This window comes from Hibiscus syriacus, unplaced genomic scaffold, assembly GCF_006381635.1.
Source record: "Hibiscus syriacus cultivar Baekdansim isolate YM2019G1 unplaced genomic scaffold, ASM638163v2 tig00004041_pilon, whole genome shotgun sequence".
Taxonomy (NCBI): domain Eukaryota; kingdom Viridiplantae; phylum Streptophyta; class Magnoliopsida; order Malvales; family Malvaceae; genus Hibiscus; species Hibiscus syriacus.
In genome coordinates this window covers 503190-525575 of record NW_024061995.1, presented here as the reverse complement: position 1 = coordinate 525575, position 22386 = coordinate 503190, and the positions used below count along the sequence as shown (strand labels likewise).

Here is a 22386-nt window from a genome sequence, read left to right as displayed (position 1 = left end):
TTTTTTAAAAAAACAAAAGGTGTTTTACACGCGGTAAGTGGGGCGCGTAAACGAAATAGAACTAAACCCGAACCGCACTTAATTTCAAAAAATACTTTCCACCTGTTCTTTTGTTAAAGAAAACCGAACTGGGTAAAAGCCTGAAAATAGTAGAACTATCGAGGGGCACTATCGTCACAAGGATCTATAAATGAAATAAAAAACAAAATCCACTTCATAATACACAGCACAGCAGAAAGCCATAAATGAAAGGGTAAAGGTACTCTTTTCTTTTTACATAGGATCCCCAAATCTTACTTTAAAGTTGGCTTCTAAATCTATTGAATCAACCTTTGTGCTAAAGAAGCTTTACTCTTCTTATCTGGTGAAGTATCCTACTCTTTGTTTAGTTCTTTGTTAAATCTCAACATTATTTTTTAAATCCTTTGTATTTGTATGATTTTGATTTTGTGGGTCTTGCTTTTGAGTTGCTTATAGGTGTGGGTTTTCTTTTTTTGAGTTTAATTTTGTTGTGTTGGGTTCGGATTTGGAGAAATGTTTGTTTCTTTTTTAGTCAAGTGCAGACTGGACTCTTTAAGTTTTAGGATTTCTGAGCTTTGTTTGTGTTTTGAGAAAAATGTTAATGAAATGTGATCTTTCGAGCGTTTTGTTTGTTTGGTGATTTGACATTCTCTCTTTAGATCAAATGATGATTCAATTCTCAAGGTTTTTATGTCTCATTTGGGTAGAAATGAGTGGATATTGACTGTTTAAGATTTTTTTCTTAAATGTTTTTACAAGTGTTAGCTAGGAAAATTCTTAAAGGAAGAAAGAATCAAATGATGAATCATTGCATTCATTTTTTTTTTCTCGTGCTTGCTTTGTTTTTGGTCTATTTTTATGTTTTCTTTCGTAATTAACAATTCTTTACAAATTATGTTGTCTTCTCTGATTAGGAATTGCAAGATGGAGAACATGAATAACTTTTGGCAGTTGGGAGATGATCTTCGTGGACAATCGAAAGTCGCAGAGGATAACAAATGGTTGATGGCTGCATCAAAACTGGCTGAACAGACGAGGATAAAGGGTGAACGTATGAACAATCTAGATCTTTCTATGGGTCCAGCTGAAATGAGGATAAGGGATAAATTTGGGTTCCAGGAAGACAACAAATTTGAGAACCTTAACTTTACTATGTTGAATTTGAACTCCAAGATTGGAAATAATGTAAGCAAAAGTTCCTTCCAAAATGGTAGTTACAATATGAATGCTGTTTACCAGAAAAACAACAGCAATACCCTTGGAACCCTCGCTGGCAACAATCATAGCAGCAAAGACGTCAACTATAACAGCAACACCAACAATAACAATAACAACAGCAATGAGACAAGCAATGTTGTTGACAAACGATTCAAGACTTTGCCTGCCACGGAGACACTTCCAAGAAATGAAGTGCTTGGAGGATACATCTTTGTTTGTAACAATGATACAATGCAGGAAGATTTAAAGCGTCAACTGTTTGGTAAGATTTATGTTCTCGTATATGTAATTGTTGGTTCATTAATTCCCATTATTAACATTTTTAGGTAGGAATTCTTAGTCCTTACATGTTGCTATTATCTCATTTAATAGGCTTACCACCAAGATACAGGGACTCTGTTCGGGCAATCACACTGGCTTGCCTCTCTTTCTCTATAACTACACTAGTCATCAATTGCATGGTATTTTTGAGGTTTGTTCTCCTACATTCTCATCTAACGTTCTTTTCATGCACTTTATGATGCTTGATGATGTTGGTTGATTAGGCAATGATAGTATTGCCCTTCAACTGTTGGAGTTACTTTCTTTCTCCGAATGTTTGCATTTGCTAGATTTATGTGATAGTCAATCAGATTTATCAATAATACCTTTTAATGGTGAGATTGATTTCTCTTTCAACCACCTCCACCTCAGTCCCAAAAGGAAGAGATAGGCCTTGAATGTATTAAGTTTGTAATACTGGAGTGATATGACAATCAGGGTTAATTTATGTTCATAGAAGAAATAGATGTGACAATCATTTTAATCTCGCCCCCCTTCCCCTATTTCTTATATGAACAGGCAGCATGTTTTGGGGGTTCTAACATTGATCCAACTGCTTGGGAAGACAAAAAGTGTAAAGGCGAGTCAAGGTTTCCTGCTCAGGTGAAGTTTGGGCTTATCATTCCTATAATTGTATTGCTTATTTCAGTGGAAGATTGTACTAACCCTAAGCCTTTTAATTTTCTACCCTAATACATAGGTGAGAATCCGTATTAGGAAAGTCTGCAAAGCATTGGAAGAGGATGCTTTTAGGCCAGTCTTGCACCACTATGATGGCCCTAAGTTTCGTCTCGAGCTCTCAGTTCCTGAGGTATGAAAAACAATTATAAGTTCGCCCCAACAATTTCTTCTCTTTTATTATCAAAAGCTAACAAGTTTGGTTCTGAACTTTGCAGACTTTGGATCTATTAGACCTTTGTGAACAAGCAGGCTCTCCATAAGCAAAATGTTAGCCGAGTGCAAATCAGCAGTGTGCTTTTCAAAGATTTTCATAGAACGCAAGTTGTGGGTGCAAGTCCGGTTGGTGAAATCATCTTTGAAAAAAAAGTAGGAAATGAAGTTGGCCAGTTGAATAAATGCATTAGTGTTTTGTCAAGATGCTTTGTAAAACCTCTTTGCATGATAATCTATGAATCAAAAACCCCTATAGATAGACTTGCAAGATGTGAAAGGGAATGATATGTGTAATATGTTAAAAGTAAGAAAAGAAGGTATTGATGCCTTTTTGTGCTTATACATATATCCTATCTTCTTTCTAAGGAAACTCCTAATGCTGACAGAATGGATGTATAGTAAAATTTTAACAATCCTTACTATTTCTAGCTTTCTAAGGTCGACATTTAAGTTCAAGATCAAGCAAATGATAATATCAAAATAATCTTAGTTAAGTTATAATTAGACTAGGATATGCTCGTTTCAACAGCCACTATGTTCATTGAAACATCAAACATGCACAAGACAAACCAAAGGATAGTCATCAAAGAAATACGTACAAAGACAGAACAAGTACACGCTGTTATCATTCCTAAGGCCAGCCACCTCACGAAACAGTAATAAACTCAACTTCCACCAGAGGACCAAAGCAGAGTTTTCTATCCCAAAGTTGCAGACAATTGTAAACATCAATAAAGCATAAACGAAGTTCCATCCAACTTGCAGTGAACAATGAGTATTCCTTTGGCTTAATAGTATTAAGCTATTTCATAAACATCACCTTAAACAAGACTTGCTGGTACAGCCAAACTCTAACAAGTTTTCCATTGAAACCCATAAAACAAGAATGAACTACTCTATTGCTTTCCCACGCAAGCTGATGATCAAAGAGCAGCAGACATGAGAAACGTACGAATTCTTTGCAAGAGGTCGGCCTTTACGTTGTCGGGAACGGAAGCTGCATAAGCAAGGATTTAACCAAATCATAAAACAATGTATAACGGAAGGAAAAAAATAGATCCTTACCTCTTCCTTTTGGGGTGATCAAATGCACAAGGTCATCTACAGTGACATTGTTTCTTCCTTTCTTCTTAATATACGCCCTATCATTCATAACAGAAAGATGTTTCATGAAGAATAATCAGGATTGCACACAATGAACTAAATAGCTTATTGGATAAAAAACTAAATTTTAAAGGAAATAAGCCATCGGTGGAACATTATCTATTTTATGAAATGACACTTCATTTATCTATTGTATGTCCTTCAGAAGAAAAGGTCAACAACAAGGGTTACACAGCTTCTCACAACTAACAGGAGAATTTCCATACTTAGATGTGTTGTCATTCTCCGAAGCGTCACACGACATCACATTGCTATATACAATTAGATGCATCAAATAATAAGCCTAAGCATCTTTCATACATGATCATAATAGAAAACACCACTAGCTTTCCGTCAGCATCCAGAAAATGCAGCATAAGCATATCTGCAACATTTGGACATAGCCTGCACATTGTGTTTATACATAGTAGGAATCAACAATAATAAAAAAAAAACCTAAGAACCCCACAACAAATTTTTTCCCATGGATTAATCACTTAATAAAACCCGCTGTTGGAAAAAAAAACGATTGTGAAGTATTGTTAATAAGATAACACTAATTAGTTCTAAGTATTCTAATTGCCTTAACAACTGTGAATATTCAAAACTATCCACTTTCAGATACTACAATTGCCAATCCTTTCATATACAGCAATATGAAACTACTTGATTCTAATTACTCTAATTTCTAATTCTATATCTATGAATCTTCAACATTCTGTCGACTTTTTGATACTAACGATTCGAAGTTACTAACACTTTCAGACATTGCAAAGAAACTAGCATTGACCTAAGTTCAAACGATAACCTGAAGAAAGGAAACAGTAACAAGTAAAACCTGCAAATAGCTTTCATCTCATCCTTCCAACCACAGTCTATAAGCCTTTCTCTTAACAGCTCCATTAATCTCTCTTTTTCCCCACTCTCGATCAACTGCAAAATTCAATGAAATCATAGTAAATAAACTTTAAAAAACACCCAGAATCCGTTCCATAATTAAAATAGAGAAAAAACGACCTTGATGTTAATAATTTCTTGAAGGGTGGGTTCTTTCCCTTGATCTTCTGCAGCATCTGGAGTTGGTGGTCGATTTACTGAATGTTTCCTGTTATGAAAAATCAATTTAATTTAAAGATGCGATCTTGGTTACCTATTCACTGAAATTTAAATAGAATCAAGAGGTTTACATGATTTTAAAGCTCTATTGGTCTACGAAAAATCAACGAAAGAAGAAATTGAATAAAATTTTATCCTGGAAACAGCTTGAAGAACGAGAATGTTAGAAGAAAGACGGGAATTTTTAATTTCTTTTCCCCTTTGGCGACCACCTCCTGAAACGGCAGCGTTTGGGAGGTTTTACATGATGAAACGTTTTACTATTTTGTCCCTTGGATTAGTTTGAAAATGCGGAAAAACCTAATACGTCAACGGCCGGAAGATAAAGAAGTGGCGCCAAATGGTAACCATAAAATTACAAAAAATATCTTTGAAAAATTCGCTAATAAAATGAAAAGAAAATCCAAAGAATTTCAATCTCTTCCATAGACGCTAACCATTGTTTCATTCTCTTGTCGTGTTTTTTCTTGTAATCAATGGCCTCTTTGCTTCTCTCTTCTCTCTGTTTTACTTCTCAAAAGCCTTCTTTGACGTCCTCCCTCCGTTCCACCTTCGGAGCACCGACGGAGTCCAGATTCGTTGCTCCGTTATCAATCGGATTCCGACCGGTTAAGAAGAGAAATGGAAGAATTAGGGTTTTGGTTTACTCCAGAGCTTCTCCGCTTGTGTTCCGGGACCTCGACGCTGATGATTTCCGGCATCCACTCGATAAACAGGTGGGGTTTCTATCGGAAATTTAACGAATTTAATTCATAATTTATTTGATTTTCTTGTTTTGGTTGTAGAACACGCTGCTATTGAAAGCGATTCCAGGGCTTAACGAAATAGGAAGAGCTTTACTAGGTAATTGCTTTTACTAATTAAATTTGATCATTTTTGCATATTTTTAAAAAAGTCAAAACTAGATCGTAAAAAAACTAAATTTGATTAAAAGGGAGGAAATTCCAAGATTTTAAAGGAAAATCACGTAATTTTGACATTTATTTACTTCTTTGAAACTATGGCTAGTCCAAAACAAATGGTTATAATTATGGTAAATCTCAATGTTAAACTAGTTATTTTTTAATGCTTTGTAGCAGGAACCATGACAGAGCAAATCATGCTTCTTGAGAATATAGGGACATCAGTCCTTGTTTCGAAAGACCAGGTTACTTGATGTTTAGAAAGTTGTTTTTCAAAACTTGTTTTTCTGGTTGTATCCACCGCAACTTGTTTCAAATTACTGTCTTTTTCTTGTATCAGCTTCCCGAACTTCATAAAATGATGATTGAAGCTGCCGGTATATTGAATATTGAACCTCCAGATCTCTATGTTCGGCAAAGTCCTGTTCCAAATGCTTATACATTGGCTATAAGTGGTAAAAAACCATTTGTTGTCATTCATACTAGTCTTGTGGAGCTTCTGACACGAAATGAACTGCAGGTTTTCACTTCTTTCCCGCTTTCTTTCTTTCATAAAACGTCTTAACCTTATTGTCCATTCATTTGGATTTTCCCTTTATAGTGCATTGAGTGCTACTTGAATCCTTCTCGATAAAAGTTTGTTTGTTTGTTTAGTTTGATTTGGTTTCTTTCTTTTCTTTGTGATCTTCTACTATTACAAAATGTTTTCATATGCATATTTGTGATTATATATGTATAAATCGGATTAGATGTGCTTTATTTCCCATAGTAGGGCTGTGTTTTAAAAGACAAAGTGCCATAATTTAGTGTTTTGCAACTTTGAAACAGGCTGTTTTGGCCCATGAATTGGGTCATCTCAAATGTGATCATGGTGTCTGGCTTACCTTTGCAAATCTTCTCACACTTGGAGCCTATACTATTCCTGGTATGAATTTGTTTCTTTCCGTTACGTTTTTTATTTAACTAGAGCACATTAGAAGTGTGAGAAAAAAGTCTCAGACGAGACTAAAGGAGCTTATGGACTTTCAGGATAAGTGATCCTTAGCTTAAGTCCGGTGCACTTGACATTTTGAGGACACTAATATATTGTTGATGAAGCATATGTGCTGCCAGTATACATAAGCATGGGCTTGCTTTTCATGTGCTTACATGTACCTTGCAGTTTTTGCTGAGGGTGAATGATGATGATGATTTACAGGGACTACCATGTTTAAGGGGACTAGTATAAAATTTAGATGGCCCATACCATCTTATCCTAAAAAAAACTATTTTATCCCTAAATGACCTTAATTTTGGTTGAATATGTATATCAGGTGGAAGTATATATGCAGTTAATATACAACATAGCGTTGAGTACCTTTGTTTTTACAGGACTTGGTGGCTTTATAGCTCAGACTTTAGAGGAACAGTTATTCCGTTGGCTTAGGGCTGCAGAGCTTACTTGTGATCGGGCAGCCCTTCTCGTCGCACAAGATCCCAAGGTATGCAGCATCTTTCCCTGAGCCAACATAATCTGCAATTAAATTGTTGAGATTCCATTTTCTGACTTTCTTTGTGATGCGCCTACAAGAGGTTGTCATCTCTGTTTTGATGAAGTTAGCTGGTGGCTGCCCATCCATGGCTGACCAGTTAAATGTGGATGCATTTTTGGAGCAAGCTCGCTCTTATGATAAGGCTTCTTCGAGCCCGATTGGTTATTATATAAGGTAACCAATGGTTTGAATTAAGCAATTTAGAATTCTCCCTAGCACTTCCCTTTTGGTTGTCGCTAATTATCTCATGTTCAGAAATGCTCAAACGCGACAACTCTCACATCCACTGCCTGTTCTACGTGCTCGCGAGATTGATGAGTGGTCAAGAAGTATGACTACAGAAGCCTTCTTAAACGTGCAACTCAGATGAGCGCTGTAGAAAACGTTTAGCTTTCGACTGGACCTGGAGAAAGTAAAAAGTTTAAAGCCAGCTTTAATAGGTATGAGTTGCATAGTTATTTTCAGATTTCCAGAATAGTTTTCATGCATATCTTTTCTTTCCTATGTTTAACATCAGTATAATTTTATTTTACCTGAATATGAAGGGGCTAGCAATTTAAGCAATGTGATATTCAAAATTTTACCTTGCATTTGTACGATTTTATCATACGACCTTATTTTTTTTCTTGGGGATATTTTTTTTTCAGATGTTGCCTTTCCTTGCAAGGTTTGTTTCCCTTTATGTTTATATAAGATATTTTGCCAGACAGCAAGAACACAGAAAATGGAGGAAGCATCTGTAACACTGGTAGAACATTTGTCCATAAAGAACCACGAGAATTTAAAGAAGGTAAATTAAGGTAAGAGAATCATGTCTGGTTCGTCTTTGTAACTGTGACGGAGATTGTTATACCGTGTGCTTCAAAGGAACAGGAATACTGTATACCATCATCATTTGGAAGAATAAAGCAAATATAGCATTTTTTTTTTCTTCAAAATCCAGTAGTGAATACAATGCTGCTTACTTGATTAATATATATTTTGTGTAAATTAATTCAGATAATTTTAATACTTATTTTATAACTTACCTTTAGTTTACAAATTTAATCAAATCAACAATCGAAACATCATTCTTGATCAATCAATCTAATTATTTTAAATAATCAGATGACTCATAAATGCTAATATTGAATGGTTGAATTAACCATCTAATCAATACACCTTTCCAAACTATACCCTAAACAAAAATAATATTTTTTGATTTTTTTAATTCTCTATAATTATTTTTTTATAAAGAAAAATCTAACTAAACTAAATTTTGTAGTTATCATGATAGTTAAAATATTGTTACATCATTAATGAGAATTAGTTCAAGTGGTAAGTAGCATGATTTTGTTTAAGTAAGTTTCGAGTTCGAGTCTTTTTGAATGCAAAAAATCTCCATTGGAAGACTAATCTATCAAAACTAGGTGCAACCCGGGTTGAGACCTTTTTAGATTTTATTGTTTTTACTTTTCTTTTAAATGATTTTTTTTGTGTAAAATAATGTATCTGGTACCATTGATAATGTGCAAGTTTTTTTCGTGTAAAACTATGTTTCTTGTATTATTGATGATGTATTATTTTTAAGTAGACTTTTAAGTGTCAAATTTGAATAGCCGTGTTTTATATGGTTAAGTATAATTTAATATTTTTTTATAATCACTTGTCGATATATATCAGAGTTATTATTGTTTTAGAACTTACCTACTTATTCATAATTACAATTAAATACCTAAGAAACCATTAATCTATCAAATGTGATGAAGGATACGGAAAGCTTTGCAACATAGTTCCTTCCAAATATTTAATATCCAAATTGCTGACTTATTTAATCAAATTGAATTTGATTGGATTCCGTGTCAAGTTCTAATTTCAATCACCCTCGATTCTTTTGCTTTATACCTAGGAAGAAGTATTTGCATCAAGGGTATATTTGGTAAAAGAAATATATCGTTCTTACTAGGCAATGATAATAATAAACCAAATATAACATAATTGGCCATTTCCAGTGTTCAATCCACATTCATAAACACTGCATTTCCATTATATAAACCAAGAAGAAACATTGATGTCAAACTAAGAAAGCAGCCATGAATCTACCATATATAAATTACTATTTTTAACGAAATAAAAACATCTTCTTGCTAATTTCTACTCTTAAAAAAATGAAGTTTGATGATATTTATGCCTACACAAGCTACTTCCTTTTCTACATCCCTCTCAATTGCCATCCAGCAACAGTACAATTCTATTTCCGTAAGGAATGGGTCTACTGTTGATGCATGATTCAAATCAATGAAAGAACATACTGGGTCCCAACCAAAACTTCGGAGCCATGATTCAAGTGCTTCCTGGAGCATCACTTCCAACGGCTGGCCTGCGATTCAAATAACGTATAACAGCATCTTCAACCCTGTAATGAGTCACCAAAAGAGAAATTTAATTATTCTTCATCCTTTCACAAATATTATTACCACCATTATTGCTCTCAAAAGGTTTCCCAAAGAAATTAATTTAGACAAAGCATATAAATATACTACAACCCAAGCATAATATATACGAAAGAATGCAGTGGACTACTCAGACTTCGACTAAAATGATGCAGTGGACCAACAGTTTATCTCAAATACTGAAAACTGTTGGTCAAAACTTCTGTGAGCAAATCTCAAGTCTTAAACAAGATGCTAGTATGGGCTATACATATAAAGACTGCTTTGAAAGCTGTCTCCAGCAAAAGAAGACAAATTTTCAGGAATAGTAATAACTACTATGCCACACTTAGAGGTGAGATGCAATAGGGTTAAAGGATCAATCGGAGACTGAGGCTGCTAACATATCAATCACAATGCAAGATATTATCATTTATCTGTGGAAATTACAGAATATTTTGAAATTATAGGTTAGGTTTTAAACTTGAGGTAAATGATCCAAAATTAAACAAAAACAACTGCAACTAAACAGAGAAATGAGCTTACCATGGTTGGTTGAAGAAATCTGATCGTCGTTCTTTTTCAGCACTTCGACTAGCTTCCCCAGCTGCCATTTTCAAATCTGGGCTCTGAGACTCAATTAAAGCATTAATAAACTCCACTGGTGATTGACTGAAACCTAGAAAGAATGCTCGCCTTCTACGGTGCTCATGAATTTTCTTTATGGTGGCACATATTGCTTCATCACAAGCCTCGATCTCTTTGCTCTTCTCTGCATTTGACAAAAGAGCTGAGAGGTCCCTCTGTATGGGAAAAGGAACATCCACTAAGACATCATAGCATGCAGTCCCAACAGGATTATTCCCAGAAAGCTTGATCTTGTGCTCCAAATGTATGGGTGGTGGAGGAGACAAATGCTGTGATATCTTCTGCGGAACCATCGTAAATTTCACTTTTTCTTCCCCAAAAACTTTAAAAAGTTGTGCGTCACAATTGAAGAAAGACGGATCATTTGTGTTTTGAAGTTTTCTAGCCTTCACATAATGCCAAATTGCAGCAATAATTCTGGGGCGTGTGTCAACCTCAATACCGAGGACTTCCATCAAAGCTGAAGAAAGCTTGAACTTCTCAGGCACATAACTCATTTCCAACCGTATATTCACAGTGAACTCCTTATCTCCTTTTCTCTTCACCTCAAAACCTTCATTAGGCGTAGGCGATCGAGCATGCTCCCATATAATGATATGATTATCTTGATATAGTCTCTGGTCCAAGGAAATTGTTACTCTCTTGAAGAAAGATGAAAATTTTGGGTATAAATGGTTTGTTTTATTAACAAACCCAGGTTGATCTGGATCTACTCCATCTTCCAGGATTCTCCCAATAATCTTAAGGGTCCACGTGGGAGGCTCAGCATTAGGCTTCTGAGGAATAGTCTTGATCTGATTAGCAAATGAGTTGAAAACGTATATGCGAAGAGTTTTCTGAACACAAGGTGGGTTTTTAAGTGCTTCCTGAATGTCAACTTTTTTCCTAGTTAATGCTGCATCGACATGTGCCTCAAATTCAAGAAGCTGGGTATACAAAGCAGATTCGGGAAGAATTGCTGCCACTCTATCTTGTAGTTGTTTGTCAGGAAGATTCTGCTTCTTTCTTCGTGCAGCAGATGCAAGTTCCATTGTTCGCAAAGGTGACATTGTGTTCATCATAGGAACAACAGGAGGGAGCATGGGGGATTTTTGAAGGACCCTCTTTGCACTTGCACTGCCAGGAGTAGACATGTACGGAGAAGACAAACCTAAATTCCCAATGCCAGCATTCTGAGCCTGGTTAAGGGACAAACCTTGAGCTTGTAAGTGTGCTTGGAGTTGAGCATGAGCCTGAGCTTTCGACTGAGCCTGAGCAAGAGCCTGAGCGTGGGATAGCTGATATTGAGCTTGAAAACCAGCACTGTGCTGTGCTTGTGAGAATCCAGGGTTTCCAGGCATAGAAGGAGGCTCCATCCCCGTGTTTCCAAATGGCGACGAAGACGCCCCAAGGCCTTTTGGGGGATTGTTCCCATTCATGGACATCACTAATCTAATTCTCCGGGAAATATCAAATATTCATCAAGATCTAAAACATCCGCAAAAAAGTAAATTCCGGGCTATCTCAGCCCACTAACCAAGAACACCCAAAGAAGCAATAATTCCCTTCAAAATTAAACCTTTAGAAGTTCAACCCTAAAGGGTACCCAAGTCCCCCCGAAAAAGCCCTAATTTTGCAAAATCCCTCAAGGGAGCTGAATTTGAACTAAATCTTACCCCCAAAAGTTCTAAATATGAAACGAAGGGGAAATTAATGGGAAACAAAGATGAAAAGTGCAAGAAATGAAGAATGTGGGATTACATTATGAGATTAAGGAGAATAAAACTGGAAAGAAATAATTAAAAACGTAAAATTGGAAGGGAAGAAAAAAGATCTTACGAAAGAGTGAAGAGATTTTAAGCGTTTTTGCCTTTCCTAGACCAGCAGCTACACAGAGTTCCGTCTCCCTTCTCTCCCGAATGTTTCCTTTTCTCTCTCGTTCAGTTCTTTTTCCCATTTATTAAACATCAGTACCCGTGCTCGTATCCGAACCCGACCTAGAACAGACTCGGCTCAGCCTGCTACAATCTTATGGGTCGAGTTAGCTACCTCTTTGTTTTTTTACTAAACTTGACTTACTTCACCAGAGTTTTATAATTATTTCATTTTCAAATTTATTATTAAGAATACAACTAAAAAAAATTCATTCCCTTCTATTTTCACATTTAAAAAAATATCAAATATATTTTATATTATTCAAATGTCTTATATATATATACTAATAAAACTAGAAAAAAAACGTGACCATAGAAAAAATATTTGACCACAATTCTTTTGATTAATTGCCCACTATTTAAAATCAAAATAATAAAGTAATCCATAAATTATCTGTGTTTGTACTGTAGACTTAGGAATCAATTAGTAGTTTTTACGATAAAAGAACAAGTTGGTCTATACATATTTAATTTTGAAATAGAAAAATAATCATCACAAAACACAAAAAATGTACTAAAAAATAATTTAATCATGATAACTCATATGATCAAATGATGATAATCGAACTTAAATATTCATAGATTGATAATTTTCAATGTCTCTTCAGCTTAAACCTTAAAAAATTATTAACTCATCATATTTTTTATTAAATAATTTTTTTAAAATAAATATTAAATTTCGAATCCATACAAGATGAGACAGTATTACCATCTTTAACCTGTCTAATTAATTAATCTCTTAACTTGTCATATTTTAAATTTAAGTAAAAATGAGTAATTTATTCCTTGAAAGTAAAAAATAAAAAAGTTTGAATTTAAAATTTATTTCACCTCACTTCAAAACACCAGAATTCAACATTAATTTTCCCTATTTGGTTCAAAATTAAGTAAGATTAGGAGAATATATGGAAATTGAAAAGGCAGCAGGTTGTGTATGTCGACTAAAGTTTAGTTTTGAAGCACACAGCACATTGAACTACAACATAAATGGAAGTTTCTTACAACTCCTCCCTCCATCTTTTATTCAACCTATTAAACACTGTATGGTCAAGCTACCCTCACACAACAGTTGAGCAGAAAGAAGTTTAGACGGTCCTTGTATCCCTCGATGCACCTCCATCGCAATTCCTCTCTCTCGGCTTCCGGTCTGCAAGTGTATATCGTCATACCATTGCAATTGCCGTTGCTGTTTGAAATGGCCGATGAATATCCAATCACCAACATTTCGTTGCCAAGCGACTTAAAAGCCACTCTCCATCCTTTATGAAGATCAGTTGTAACAGGTACCGCTCCAAGTTTCTTCTATGTGTTGGAGTTCTTAAGGCACATCTTGAGCTCATTCGAAGATGTTTCGAGACAGTAAAGCTCGTTGTTCACCACCGCTAGAAGGGGCGGTGATTGTCGTTTCACCACCGGATTATCGTCGTCTTTCAGCATTCCCGGTATTAGTTCCCATGTGTTCTTATCCTTGTTATAAGCCTCCCCACAGGTGAGTTCCATGTCTTTTTCATCTTTCCCTCCTATTACATAGAACTTGTCATCCATGAAACAACCTGAGCAAAGCTTTTTTTTTCTTATACATATATGGGAGACTCTTGTTGCGGAATACGGCTATCGGATAGAGCAAAATTGCAACTGATAATTTGAGAAAATAAAAATGAAGATAAAGAATACACAAATTTTACGTGGAAACCCCCCTAAATAATATAGGGTAAAAACCACGAGCAATGATAGAAGAATTTCACTATGATAAAATATGAATTACAACTTCTCTTGATATAACAAGGAGAAAACAATAACAATTCTCTCTTGATAAAAAGGAGAAAACAACTCTCAAGAAAACTCTCTAATTTCTCTAGTATTGGGAGAAAGCTAGTATGATTTGGGATGGTTTAGAAGCTAAATGAGTTAGGGTATTTATAGTTGAAGCTTAAGGAGTAATCTTGTAAATACCTTAAATTATAGTGACTAAATGTGCAATTTTATCATTGCAAAAAAAAATCAACAAAATCAGTGCTAGCTTTTCAGTGTATTATTGTTGCCAACTTTCGACAACTTTTGGTGCCACTTGCACCAATTTTTAACAATCTCCCACTTGAAGATTTGATTGGAACAATCATATCTTCACACCATTCTTTCTACCTTGTACCTTCATGTTGCTTACGTTTCTAACAGGCCACAAGAGGATCGACACCAAGTAAATTTATCAGTATTGATCGCCTTCGTCATGAAATCTGCTATGTTGTCTTTGGTATGGATCTTCTGCATATTTATTGTCCCTTCTTCCACCTTTTCACGAATGAAATGATACTGAACTCGTATGTGCTTTTTCCTTGAATGAAATGATGGATTCCTTGCTAGATGCAAGGCGCTTTGACTGTCACAAAACAGAGAGACATACTCTTGATTGTGCTCAAGCTCCTCCAATAGCATCTTCAACCATATTGTTTCTTTACTGTCTTGCGTATATGCTACATATTCTGTTTCTGTTGTGGATTTAGCCACAGCTGACTGCAATTTTGAAACCCAGTTTACAGCTCCACCAGCAACTTTGAACACATATCTTGTTGTAGATTTGCTTTTATCCAAATCCCCTGCATAGTCAGAATCGACATACTCATTGATAAGTAAGTTTGATCATCCGTAATATAATGCAACATTTGAGGTCCCTTTGATGTATCTCAGGATCCTCTTTTATTGTATTCCAATGCTCTTTTCCTGGATTCGCCATGTACCGACTAACCACTCTCACTGCTTGTGCATATCATAGCGAACATTAAACTTCCCACTGTCGATGCATACGACACTCGAGACATCTCCATCCCCTCTTCTTCACTGCTAGGACTCATACTAGAGGATAATTTGAAGTTAATAGGAAGAGGGGTAGAAATTGACTTACAATCTTGCATGTTGAATCGTGACAAGATCTTCTTCAAGTAATTCTTTTGTGAAAGCCAAATCTTCCTATCACTTCTGTCTCGGTGAATTTGCATCCCCAAAATCTTGTTTGCTGATCCCAAGTCCTTCATTTCAAATTCCCTAGCCAGTTGTGCCTTCAATTCTTCAATATGATCTTTTTTGGGTCCTGCAATCAACATCTCATCCACATACAATAGCAATATAACAAAATCGTTATCACCAAACCTCTTGAAATAAGCACAAGGGTCTGCGTTAAGTCTGTTGTATCTAAGACACATAATGAAGGAATTAAATCTCTTATACCAACACTTCGGCGCCTGCTTTAGACCATGCAGAGATTTGTTCAACCTGCAAACCAAGTTCTTCTTCAAAACCTTCAGGCTAGAGCATATAAATCTCTTCGTCAAGATTTCCATGAAGAAAAGTTATTTTAACATCTAGCTGCTCTAGATGTAAATTCAATGTAGCACACATTGCCAAGACTACTCAAATTGTTGTTAGTCTAACCACATGAGAAAAGATTTCATTGAAATCAATACATTCTTTTTGAGCATATCATTTAACCACCAGTCTTGCACGATACCTCTCAACTTGATCGTCACCATTTCACTTGATTTTGAAGACCCATTTGTTACCAATTGGCTTCTTTCCTCATGGTAGTGGCACAAGGTCCCATGTATTATTTTTATGAAGGGCTTCAATTTCTTCTTGCATCGTCATCATCCACAGTGAAATATCTGATTTGTTTATTGCCTTCTGGTATGTTGATGCTCATCGTCCTTTGTTAAAAGGCAGTATGCAATATTTCCTTCTATAACATAATCTGAGTGTCAATTGGGACGTCTTCTCACATGATATGATTGACGAGTTGTTGGAGCTTCAGAACTCTCTGGTTCTTGTTCATCATGTGTTGGTTCTGCTTCAGAAGAATCTCCTAGTTCAAGCTCCTTTTCCAGATGTATCTGTATAGTCTCAGACTTTTTAGCGCTATCATCGTCTTCTTTTCTTTATAGTTTATCTTCTTTTCTTTGTAGTTTATCTTCTACAAAGATAACATCCCCGCTGATGATCACTTTGCGGGCAGTGAGATCCCACAAGTGATACCCCTTTACTCCATCAGCATACCCCAAGAATTTGCATTTCCTGGATTTTAGATCCAACTTTGAAATTTCTTGAGAGTTGTACATCATGTACACGATACTTCCAAATACATGGAGGTTTGAATAATCAGCTGGTTTACCAGTCCACATCTCCATTGATGTCTTCAACTCTATTGCAGTTGATGGAGCTCGATTCACCAAATAACAGGCGGTATTGACTACTTCTGTCCAAATGATTTTTCTAGGCCTGCAGCCCTCAACATTGCTCTTGTTCTTTCTAACAAGTTTCTGTTCATCTGCTCTGCCACTCCATTTTGTTGAGGAGTATTCGCCACTGTGAACTGTCTTTTGATGCCTTCTTTCCTGCTAAAGTCATCAAATTCTTCACTTGTGTATTCTCTTCCATTATCTGTTTTGAAACACTTGATCTTATTTCCAGAATCAAGTTCCACCCGCGCTTTGAAGTTTTTGAAAGTTGAAAACAAATCTGACTTTTTCTTAATAGGGTACACCAAACATCTCATGGAGTAGTCATCAATAAATGAGACAAAGTATTTTGCTCCACCTAGGGATGTAACTGGTTCTTTCCATACGTCAGAATGAACCAATTCTAGAACACTTTTGCCTCTAGAATTTGACGTGTTGAATTTCAACCGATGTTGCTTACTTGTTATGTAATGTTCACATAAAGTCAGAGATACCTTTGTTAAGCCTGGAAGTGGCTTTTGCTCCACAAGGACTTTCATTCCTTGTTTTGACATGTGTCCAGGTTTCTGATGTCATAGCATTTTAGAATCTGAACTACATGAGACAACAGAGGCTTCTGCTTCTAGCAAAGTCTCTCCCTTCAGCATCTACAAGTTTGTTTCTATCTTTTCGCCTTTCATCACCACAAGCGCTCCACAGAACACCTTCATGATTCCTTTCCGTTTTTCAATCTTGCTTGCATTATTATCCAACAATCCGTAGGATAATAAAATTTTCTTCAGGCCTTTCACATGCCGCACTTCCTGAACAACTTTAATAGTTCCATCATACATCTTTAATTTGATGGTTCCCACGCCAACGATCTCTAAGGCATGATCATTGCAACTATACACAGATCCTCTTGAGACAGGTTCATAATGATGGAACCAATCTCTTCTTGAGGTAATGTGATATGTTGCTCCCGAATCAATGAGTCATATATCTGCAAATCTTTTTCTACCTTCCACGGTGGTTGATGCTTCACAACATAGAGCATCTCCATCATCTGAAGTGTTTGTGGTATTGCCTTGTGGATTGGAGTTTTTACATATACTCCAACAATCCTTCTTCAAGTGACCATTCTTTCCACAGTTGTAGCACTTTAAATTCTTTTCGCTTCTCGATTTTGATCTACCATGTTTGTGACTGCTGCTTTGGCCACGTTCTATTGATCTCCCTCTCATCGTTGTTAACGCTTCTGATTGTTTGCAGATTTACTTGTCTGTCTTCCTTGTTCTTGCGCCGATTTTCTTCTTGTAGAACAGCAACTGCAACGTCATCGAAAACTAGACTGGTGACATTACTATTTGTTAAGTTGATGATGAGTTGATTATACGAATCCGGTAGACTTTGAAGTAGAAGTTCAACACGTTCTTGTTCTCTTATTGTACATATTAAGGATGTAAGCTGAGAAAATAAAGTGTTCAACGTGTTTAAGTGCTCCGTCACTGAAGTAGATTCTGGCATCTGAAGAGTATACAATTTCCTTTTAAGGAAACTTTTATTGTGCAATGATGTGACCTCGTACAATTTGGTGAGATGATTTCATATCTCCTTAGTTGTCTTCTTCTCCTCGATGCTTGACAATACTTCATATGCTAATGCTAGATGAAAGTTTGTCATAGCATTCTCGTCCATTTCGATTGTCATCTGTGAAATCTACCGGCCTTTCACTAATAGCTTCTAGACAACCGTCTTTCCTCATGATGTCCTTCATCTTCAATTTCTACAATGAGAAATTTCTCCCATTGAATTTTTCAATATCAAATTTCGTTGTCATATCTTCTATTACATATAGCTCCCACTATTTCACTATCGTGAATAGTTCTCTGAAACCTTCAAAGAATGGGTAATACCTTCTTACTTTCTTATGTTGGAGGATCCACCTTTTAGTGACAACCACAAAGACAATAAGTAGATATTACACACTCAAATCTGGCTCTTGATACCAATTGTCGCGGAATACGACTATCGGATAGAGCAAAATCACAACTGATAATTTGAGAAAATAAAATGAAGATAAATAAGACACAAATTTTACGTGAAAACCCCCTAAATAATATAGGGTAAAAATCACAGGCAACGGTAGAAGAATTTCACTATGAGAAAATAGGAATTACAACTTCTCTCGATCTAACAAGAAGAAAACAATCACAATTTTCTCTTGATAAAAAGGAGAAAACAACTCTCAAGAAAACTCTTTAAATTCTCTAGTATTGGGAGAAAACTAATATGATTTGGGATGATTTAAAAGCTAAATGGGTTAGAATATTTATAGTTGAAGTTTAAAGACTAATCTTATAAATATCCTAAGTATATGGACTAAATGTACAATTTTATCATTGCCAAAAAATCAACAAAATCAGTGCCAGCTTTTCGGTGTATTATTGTTGCCAACTTTCAGCAACTCTCGGTGCCACTTGCACCGATTTTCAACAACTTTCCCATGACTTGGTCTCCGGATTATATTTCTCGGTTGAATTCAACACCTCGGCCCCTAGTAGCCCCATCTCGATTCCACCTGCTACAAATCCGAATGTACCACAAGTGGCAGAGGCAAACAAACATTGAAGATCGATCATCGAATGCCCTTTAAACCATTTACTAGTTTCGAGTTCAAACCTCCACACAACATTGCATTCAGTGTAGTCTCTTCCTGACACAATCAAGTGGCTTCCGGCACAAAGCGACTCTTTATCACCACCGATACAACACACATCCCTTGACGGTAACTCCGGCAGCTGCCTGCAACACTTGAATAGCCTATCAAATGCCCCCAACAGTTTCCCCCACTGGCTGACATGCATATAGATGATTCTTTAAACCCAATTTGCCTCCTAACCTTAAACAACTCACCACTCTATACAAGACGTGAGTATTCTAGATCGAGGAAATCGAGCCAATATCGATTTCTCGATGTCATCACTGAGTTGGGGAACATAAGGGTAATCTGCATCCTGAGATTCTTCTACACCTGAGGAATCACAACGATTCGGATTCGGTTCTTTAGCTTCTCGAATCCGAATCTTTCGGCATGGGGGCATAAGAAAGCTATCCGCAGCCATGTTGTTTTCACAGAAACAGGTAAAAGATTACATAAAAAGAAGAAGAAAAAAACACCCTACAAAACAAAACCAGATTGTTTCATAACCTGATTAAAAATCTAGTTTATGCTTATGAAGAACCTGATTATTTCATATCAGCAGTTGATCAAACATTCAAAAGATAATGAAACTCACATGGAGGCTTTGGAATGCCAAGATTTAATCTTTTAACACAATCCAACGCAGAAATTTAAACTGAATAAAGCAAAATAAACCAAGATAGAAGATCCATAACAGAAGTTGATCAAAGATTGAAAAAATTAAGCAGATAATAAATATCCATTGATGAACATAGATAAGAAAATCGCCAAAAGAATCATCAAAACAAGGCTTGAAAACAACAAAATACAAAGATAAATAGCGCAGAGTGAAGGAAAAGAGATTTTTATTACAGACTTGCAAGTCTGTAGAGGTTAAACACTAACACTTGAAGTAGAGCAAGAGAGAGAAGATATGATATATAGGGAAAATAATAAAATAAAAATAAAGAACTGGGAATTACAGAAATGAATTTACAATTGCAAGCACCCCCATTTGCTGGAGAGATTTATTAATTTAGTATGGCTGATACTGTTGGAATTACAATACCATGCATTCGTTTTTGCTATTTATTATTCTCACTTAACGAATAGCTTAGTTCACGTAATTTTTATATTTTTCATATTTATTTAACATTTATAGTTATCATTTTAATAATAAGAACCCAGTTAAAATTATAATTCTCAACATTAACTACCTATGTTTGGGTTCATATATCTTTCATAAAAGTTGTAATGGATTAGAACTACTGCTTTCAATAGGCTATAGGGGAAAGAAAGTTAAAACAATTAAATAAGTAGACAATTTGGTTAGAATAAAGAAATTTAAAAGCCTTTAGCAGCTATATCGTATTATATAGACCACTAAATTAATCAATTCATTTCTCTGAAAGCAATATAATTTGTTAGGCATTTATTTTATTTTTCTTGGTTCCTAATGTTCGGAGAATAGAAGATGATAAAAATTGCAAGCAGTCCTTTTTATTAATTCAACTATGAATAACTATTTTTCAAAATACAATTACATATTATGATATAAATTAAAATATCATATACTGATATGACACGTAATTATTTTATATAATTAAATTAAAAAATACTATAAGTATATTTTTATTAGAATTTATAATTCGAATTTCATTTGATCCTATCTAAAAAGTTCATGATCTAATCTATTTGATAAAGAATTAAATTGATAGAAGATGTGCTCAAACTTTCATCAAATCTGAATTATAGATTTTGCTCCGAGAATATAGGAAGAAAATTATCGTCCGATAGAACGCTGCATGAACGAATCTCTGCAACCGGTCGTTGGGGCGGCCGGTGTTGCCCTGCCACCGACAACTACAAGACTGAGTACTCCAAGGGCGGAGGAAGACCAACGTGCGAATAAGAAAAACCAAGAGGAGAATAATGTAGGAGAGGCTAACGCTTGCATGGAATTAGGGTTTGAAAATCTAAAATCAACGACTGAACCAGCACTCAATGAAGATTGCCTCATGCAAACAGCAATACAGAATCTTGACGAGGAGGTCACAAAATAATCATATACGGCGATGGTTAAAGGAAGAGGAGCCGAAAACTTACCAGCGTTTGCTAGCTTTGGAGAAGATGATGTGCTAACCCAAGAAGGTGATGTAACGATAGATCGTAGCGGAAACTACCCTATTATCGAATTTTCCAACAGAATCCATGACTCAATTGATCAAAACATGTGACAAAGGGTCATCGTGAGACTCCTGGGAAAGACGATTGGATATAGGATTCTTTGTAACAAAGTTAATGTTTTGTGGCAACCTCAAGGACGGCTCCAAGTGGTCGACTTAGATAACAACTATTATCTTATCCTTTTCGAGAACAAGAATGATTATGCGAAAGTACTAACTGAGGGGGCCATGGATGATTTTAGGAAACTACCTTACAGTTCAGCTTTGGAATCGTGAGTTCACGACTTCGGATAATCACCCCTCACAAGTGATAGTCTGGGTGCGACTACATGGTCTACCATACCGATACCATACGAAATCATTATTTCGACTGCTAGAAGCTGAGCTAGGAAAGGTGATGAAGGTGGATTACAACACAACGTGGGGTGAGTGAGGAAAATTTACGAGGCTGGCAATAATGGTCGATCTCAAAAAACCATTACTCACATGCTTAGGCATCGATGATTTTATCCGAAATTTAGAATACGAGGGACTTCCAACCATTTGCTTCAAAAGTGGAATATATGATTACTCCCAAGCAACTTATGAACAAAATAAGTATCAGAGAGAAGCAATGGGGAACGCACCCAATGAACAAGCTACTGAAAAGAGGGTGAGCAACATGGAATCAAGGAAGGAATTGTACGGTCCTTATATGGTAGTCATGGATCGTCGAATGCGTCAATGGAAAAATGACACAAAATTTGAACAAAAAGCCTTAGCGGCATTTTTGTAGTAACGTCGCAACAGTCATGTACCTTAGCGGCATTTTTGTAATAAAGACCGCAATAGTAATTTACAGTAGCGGCGTTTATAAAAACGACGCAACAGTCATGAACCTTAGTGGCGTTGCATTTTACTGGCGTTTTTGCAATAAAAGCCGCAATAGTCATGCACCTTAGCGGCGGTTTTTATAAACGCCGCAATAATTATGCACTTTAGTGACGTTTTTGATAAAACGCCGCAATAATCATGCACCTAGCAGCATTTTTGATAAAAGCTGCAATAATCTTGCACTCTTTGATCACTCTTTTTTGTTACTAACCCATGTGTATGAACAGGTGTTGCGGGATGTCAGAGAAAGAAGGAAGAAACTGGATCTTCTAAAATATGAAGCTGTATGCCACTCATCAGATTTCTCAGTTAGTTGTAAG

General features: G+C 35.9%; 2 protein-coding genes and 3 pseudogenes across 5 annotated transcripts; 2 read left to right on the top strand and 3 right to left on the bottom strand.

The window, feature by feature from the left end:
• Window positions 1-270: 270 nt before the first annotated feature.
• On the top strand, window positions 271-2695 carry LOC120187924 (annotated as a pseudogene).
• Window positions 2696-3114: 419 nt separating this feature from the next.
• Window positions 3115-4952, bottom strand: LOC120187937 (transcription and mRNA export factor ENY2-like). Of its 2 annotated transcripts, XM_039191523.1 has the most exons (6): window positions 4785-4952; window positions 4615-4702; window positions 4436-4530; window positions 3919-4002; window positions 3520-3596; window positions 3115-3451 (listed from the first exon to the last, which is right to left on the bottom strand). In XM_039191523.1, coding segments are annotated over exons 1-6 (420 nt in total). In that variant the 5' UTR covers window positions 4787-4952; the 3' UTR covers window positions 3115-3377. The 2 variants fall into 2 exon arrangements, with proteins under 2 accessions (XP_039047454.1, XP_039047460.1); XM_039191529.1 differs by lacking the exon at window positions 3919-4002 and having other exon boundaries at window positions 3126-3451; window positions 4785-4951.
• Window positions 4953-5122: 170 nt separating this feature from the next.
• LOC120187917 lies at window positions 5123-8078 on the top strand (annotated as a pseudogene).
• Window positions 8079-9141: 1063 nt separating this feature from the next.
• LOC120187891 (SWI/SNF complex component SNF12 homolog) lies at window positions 9142-12106 on the bottom strand. Of its 3 annotated transcripts, none has more exons than XR_005522349.1 (3): window positions 10105-11863; window positions 9374-9542; window positions 9142-9333 (listed from the first exon to the last, which is right to left on the bottom strand). XR_005522349.1 is itself a non-coding variant. In XM_039191497.1 (3 exons), exons 2-3 carry the CDS (start codon window positions 11628-11630, stop codon window positions 9470-9472), a joined length of 1599 nt encoding a protein of 532 aa, XP_039047428.1. In that variant the 5' UTR covers window positions 11631-11637; window positions 12025-12106; the 3' UTR covers window positions 9142-9469. The 3 variants fall into 3 exon arrangements, 2 of the variants coding, with proteins under 2 accessions (XP_039047428.1, XP_039047421.1); XM_039191497.1 differs by adding an exon at window positions 12025-12106 and having other exon boundaries at window positions 9142-9542; window positions 10105-11637; XM_039191490.1 differs by having other exon boundaries at window positions 9142-9542.
• A 1060-nt stretch (window positions 12107-13166) lies between these two features.
• Window positions 13167-19559, bottom strand: LOC120187910 (annotated as a pseudogene).
• Between the last annotated feature and the right edge of the window lie 2827 nt (window positions 19560-22386).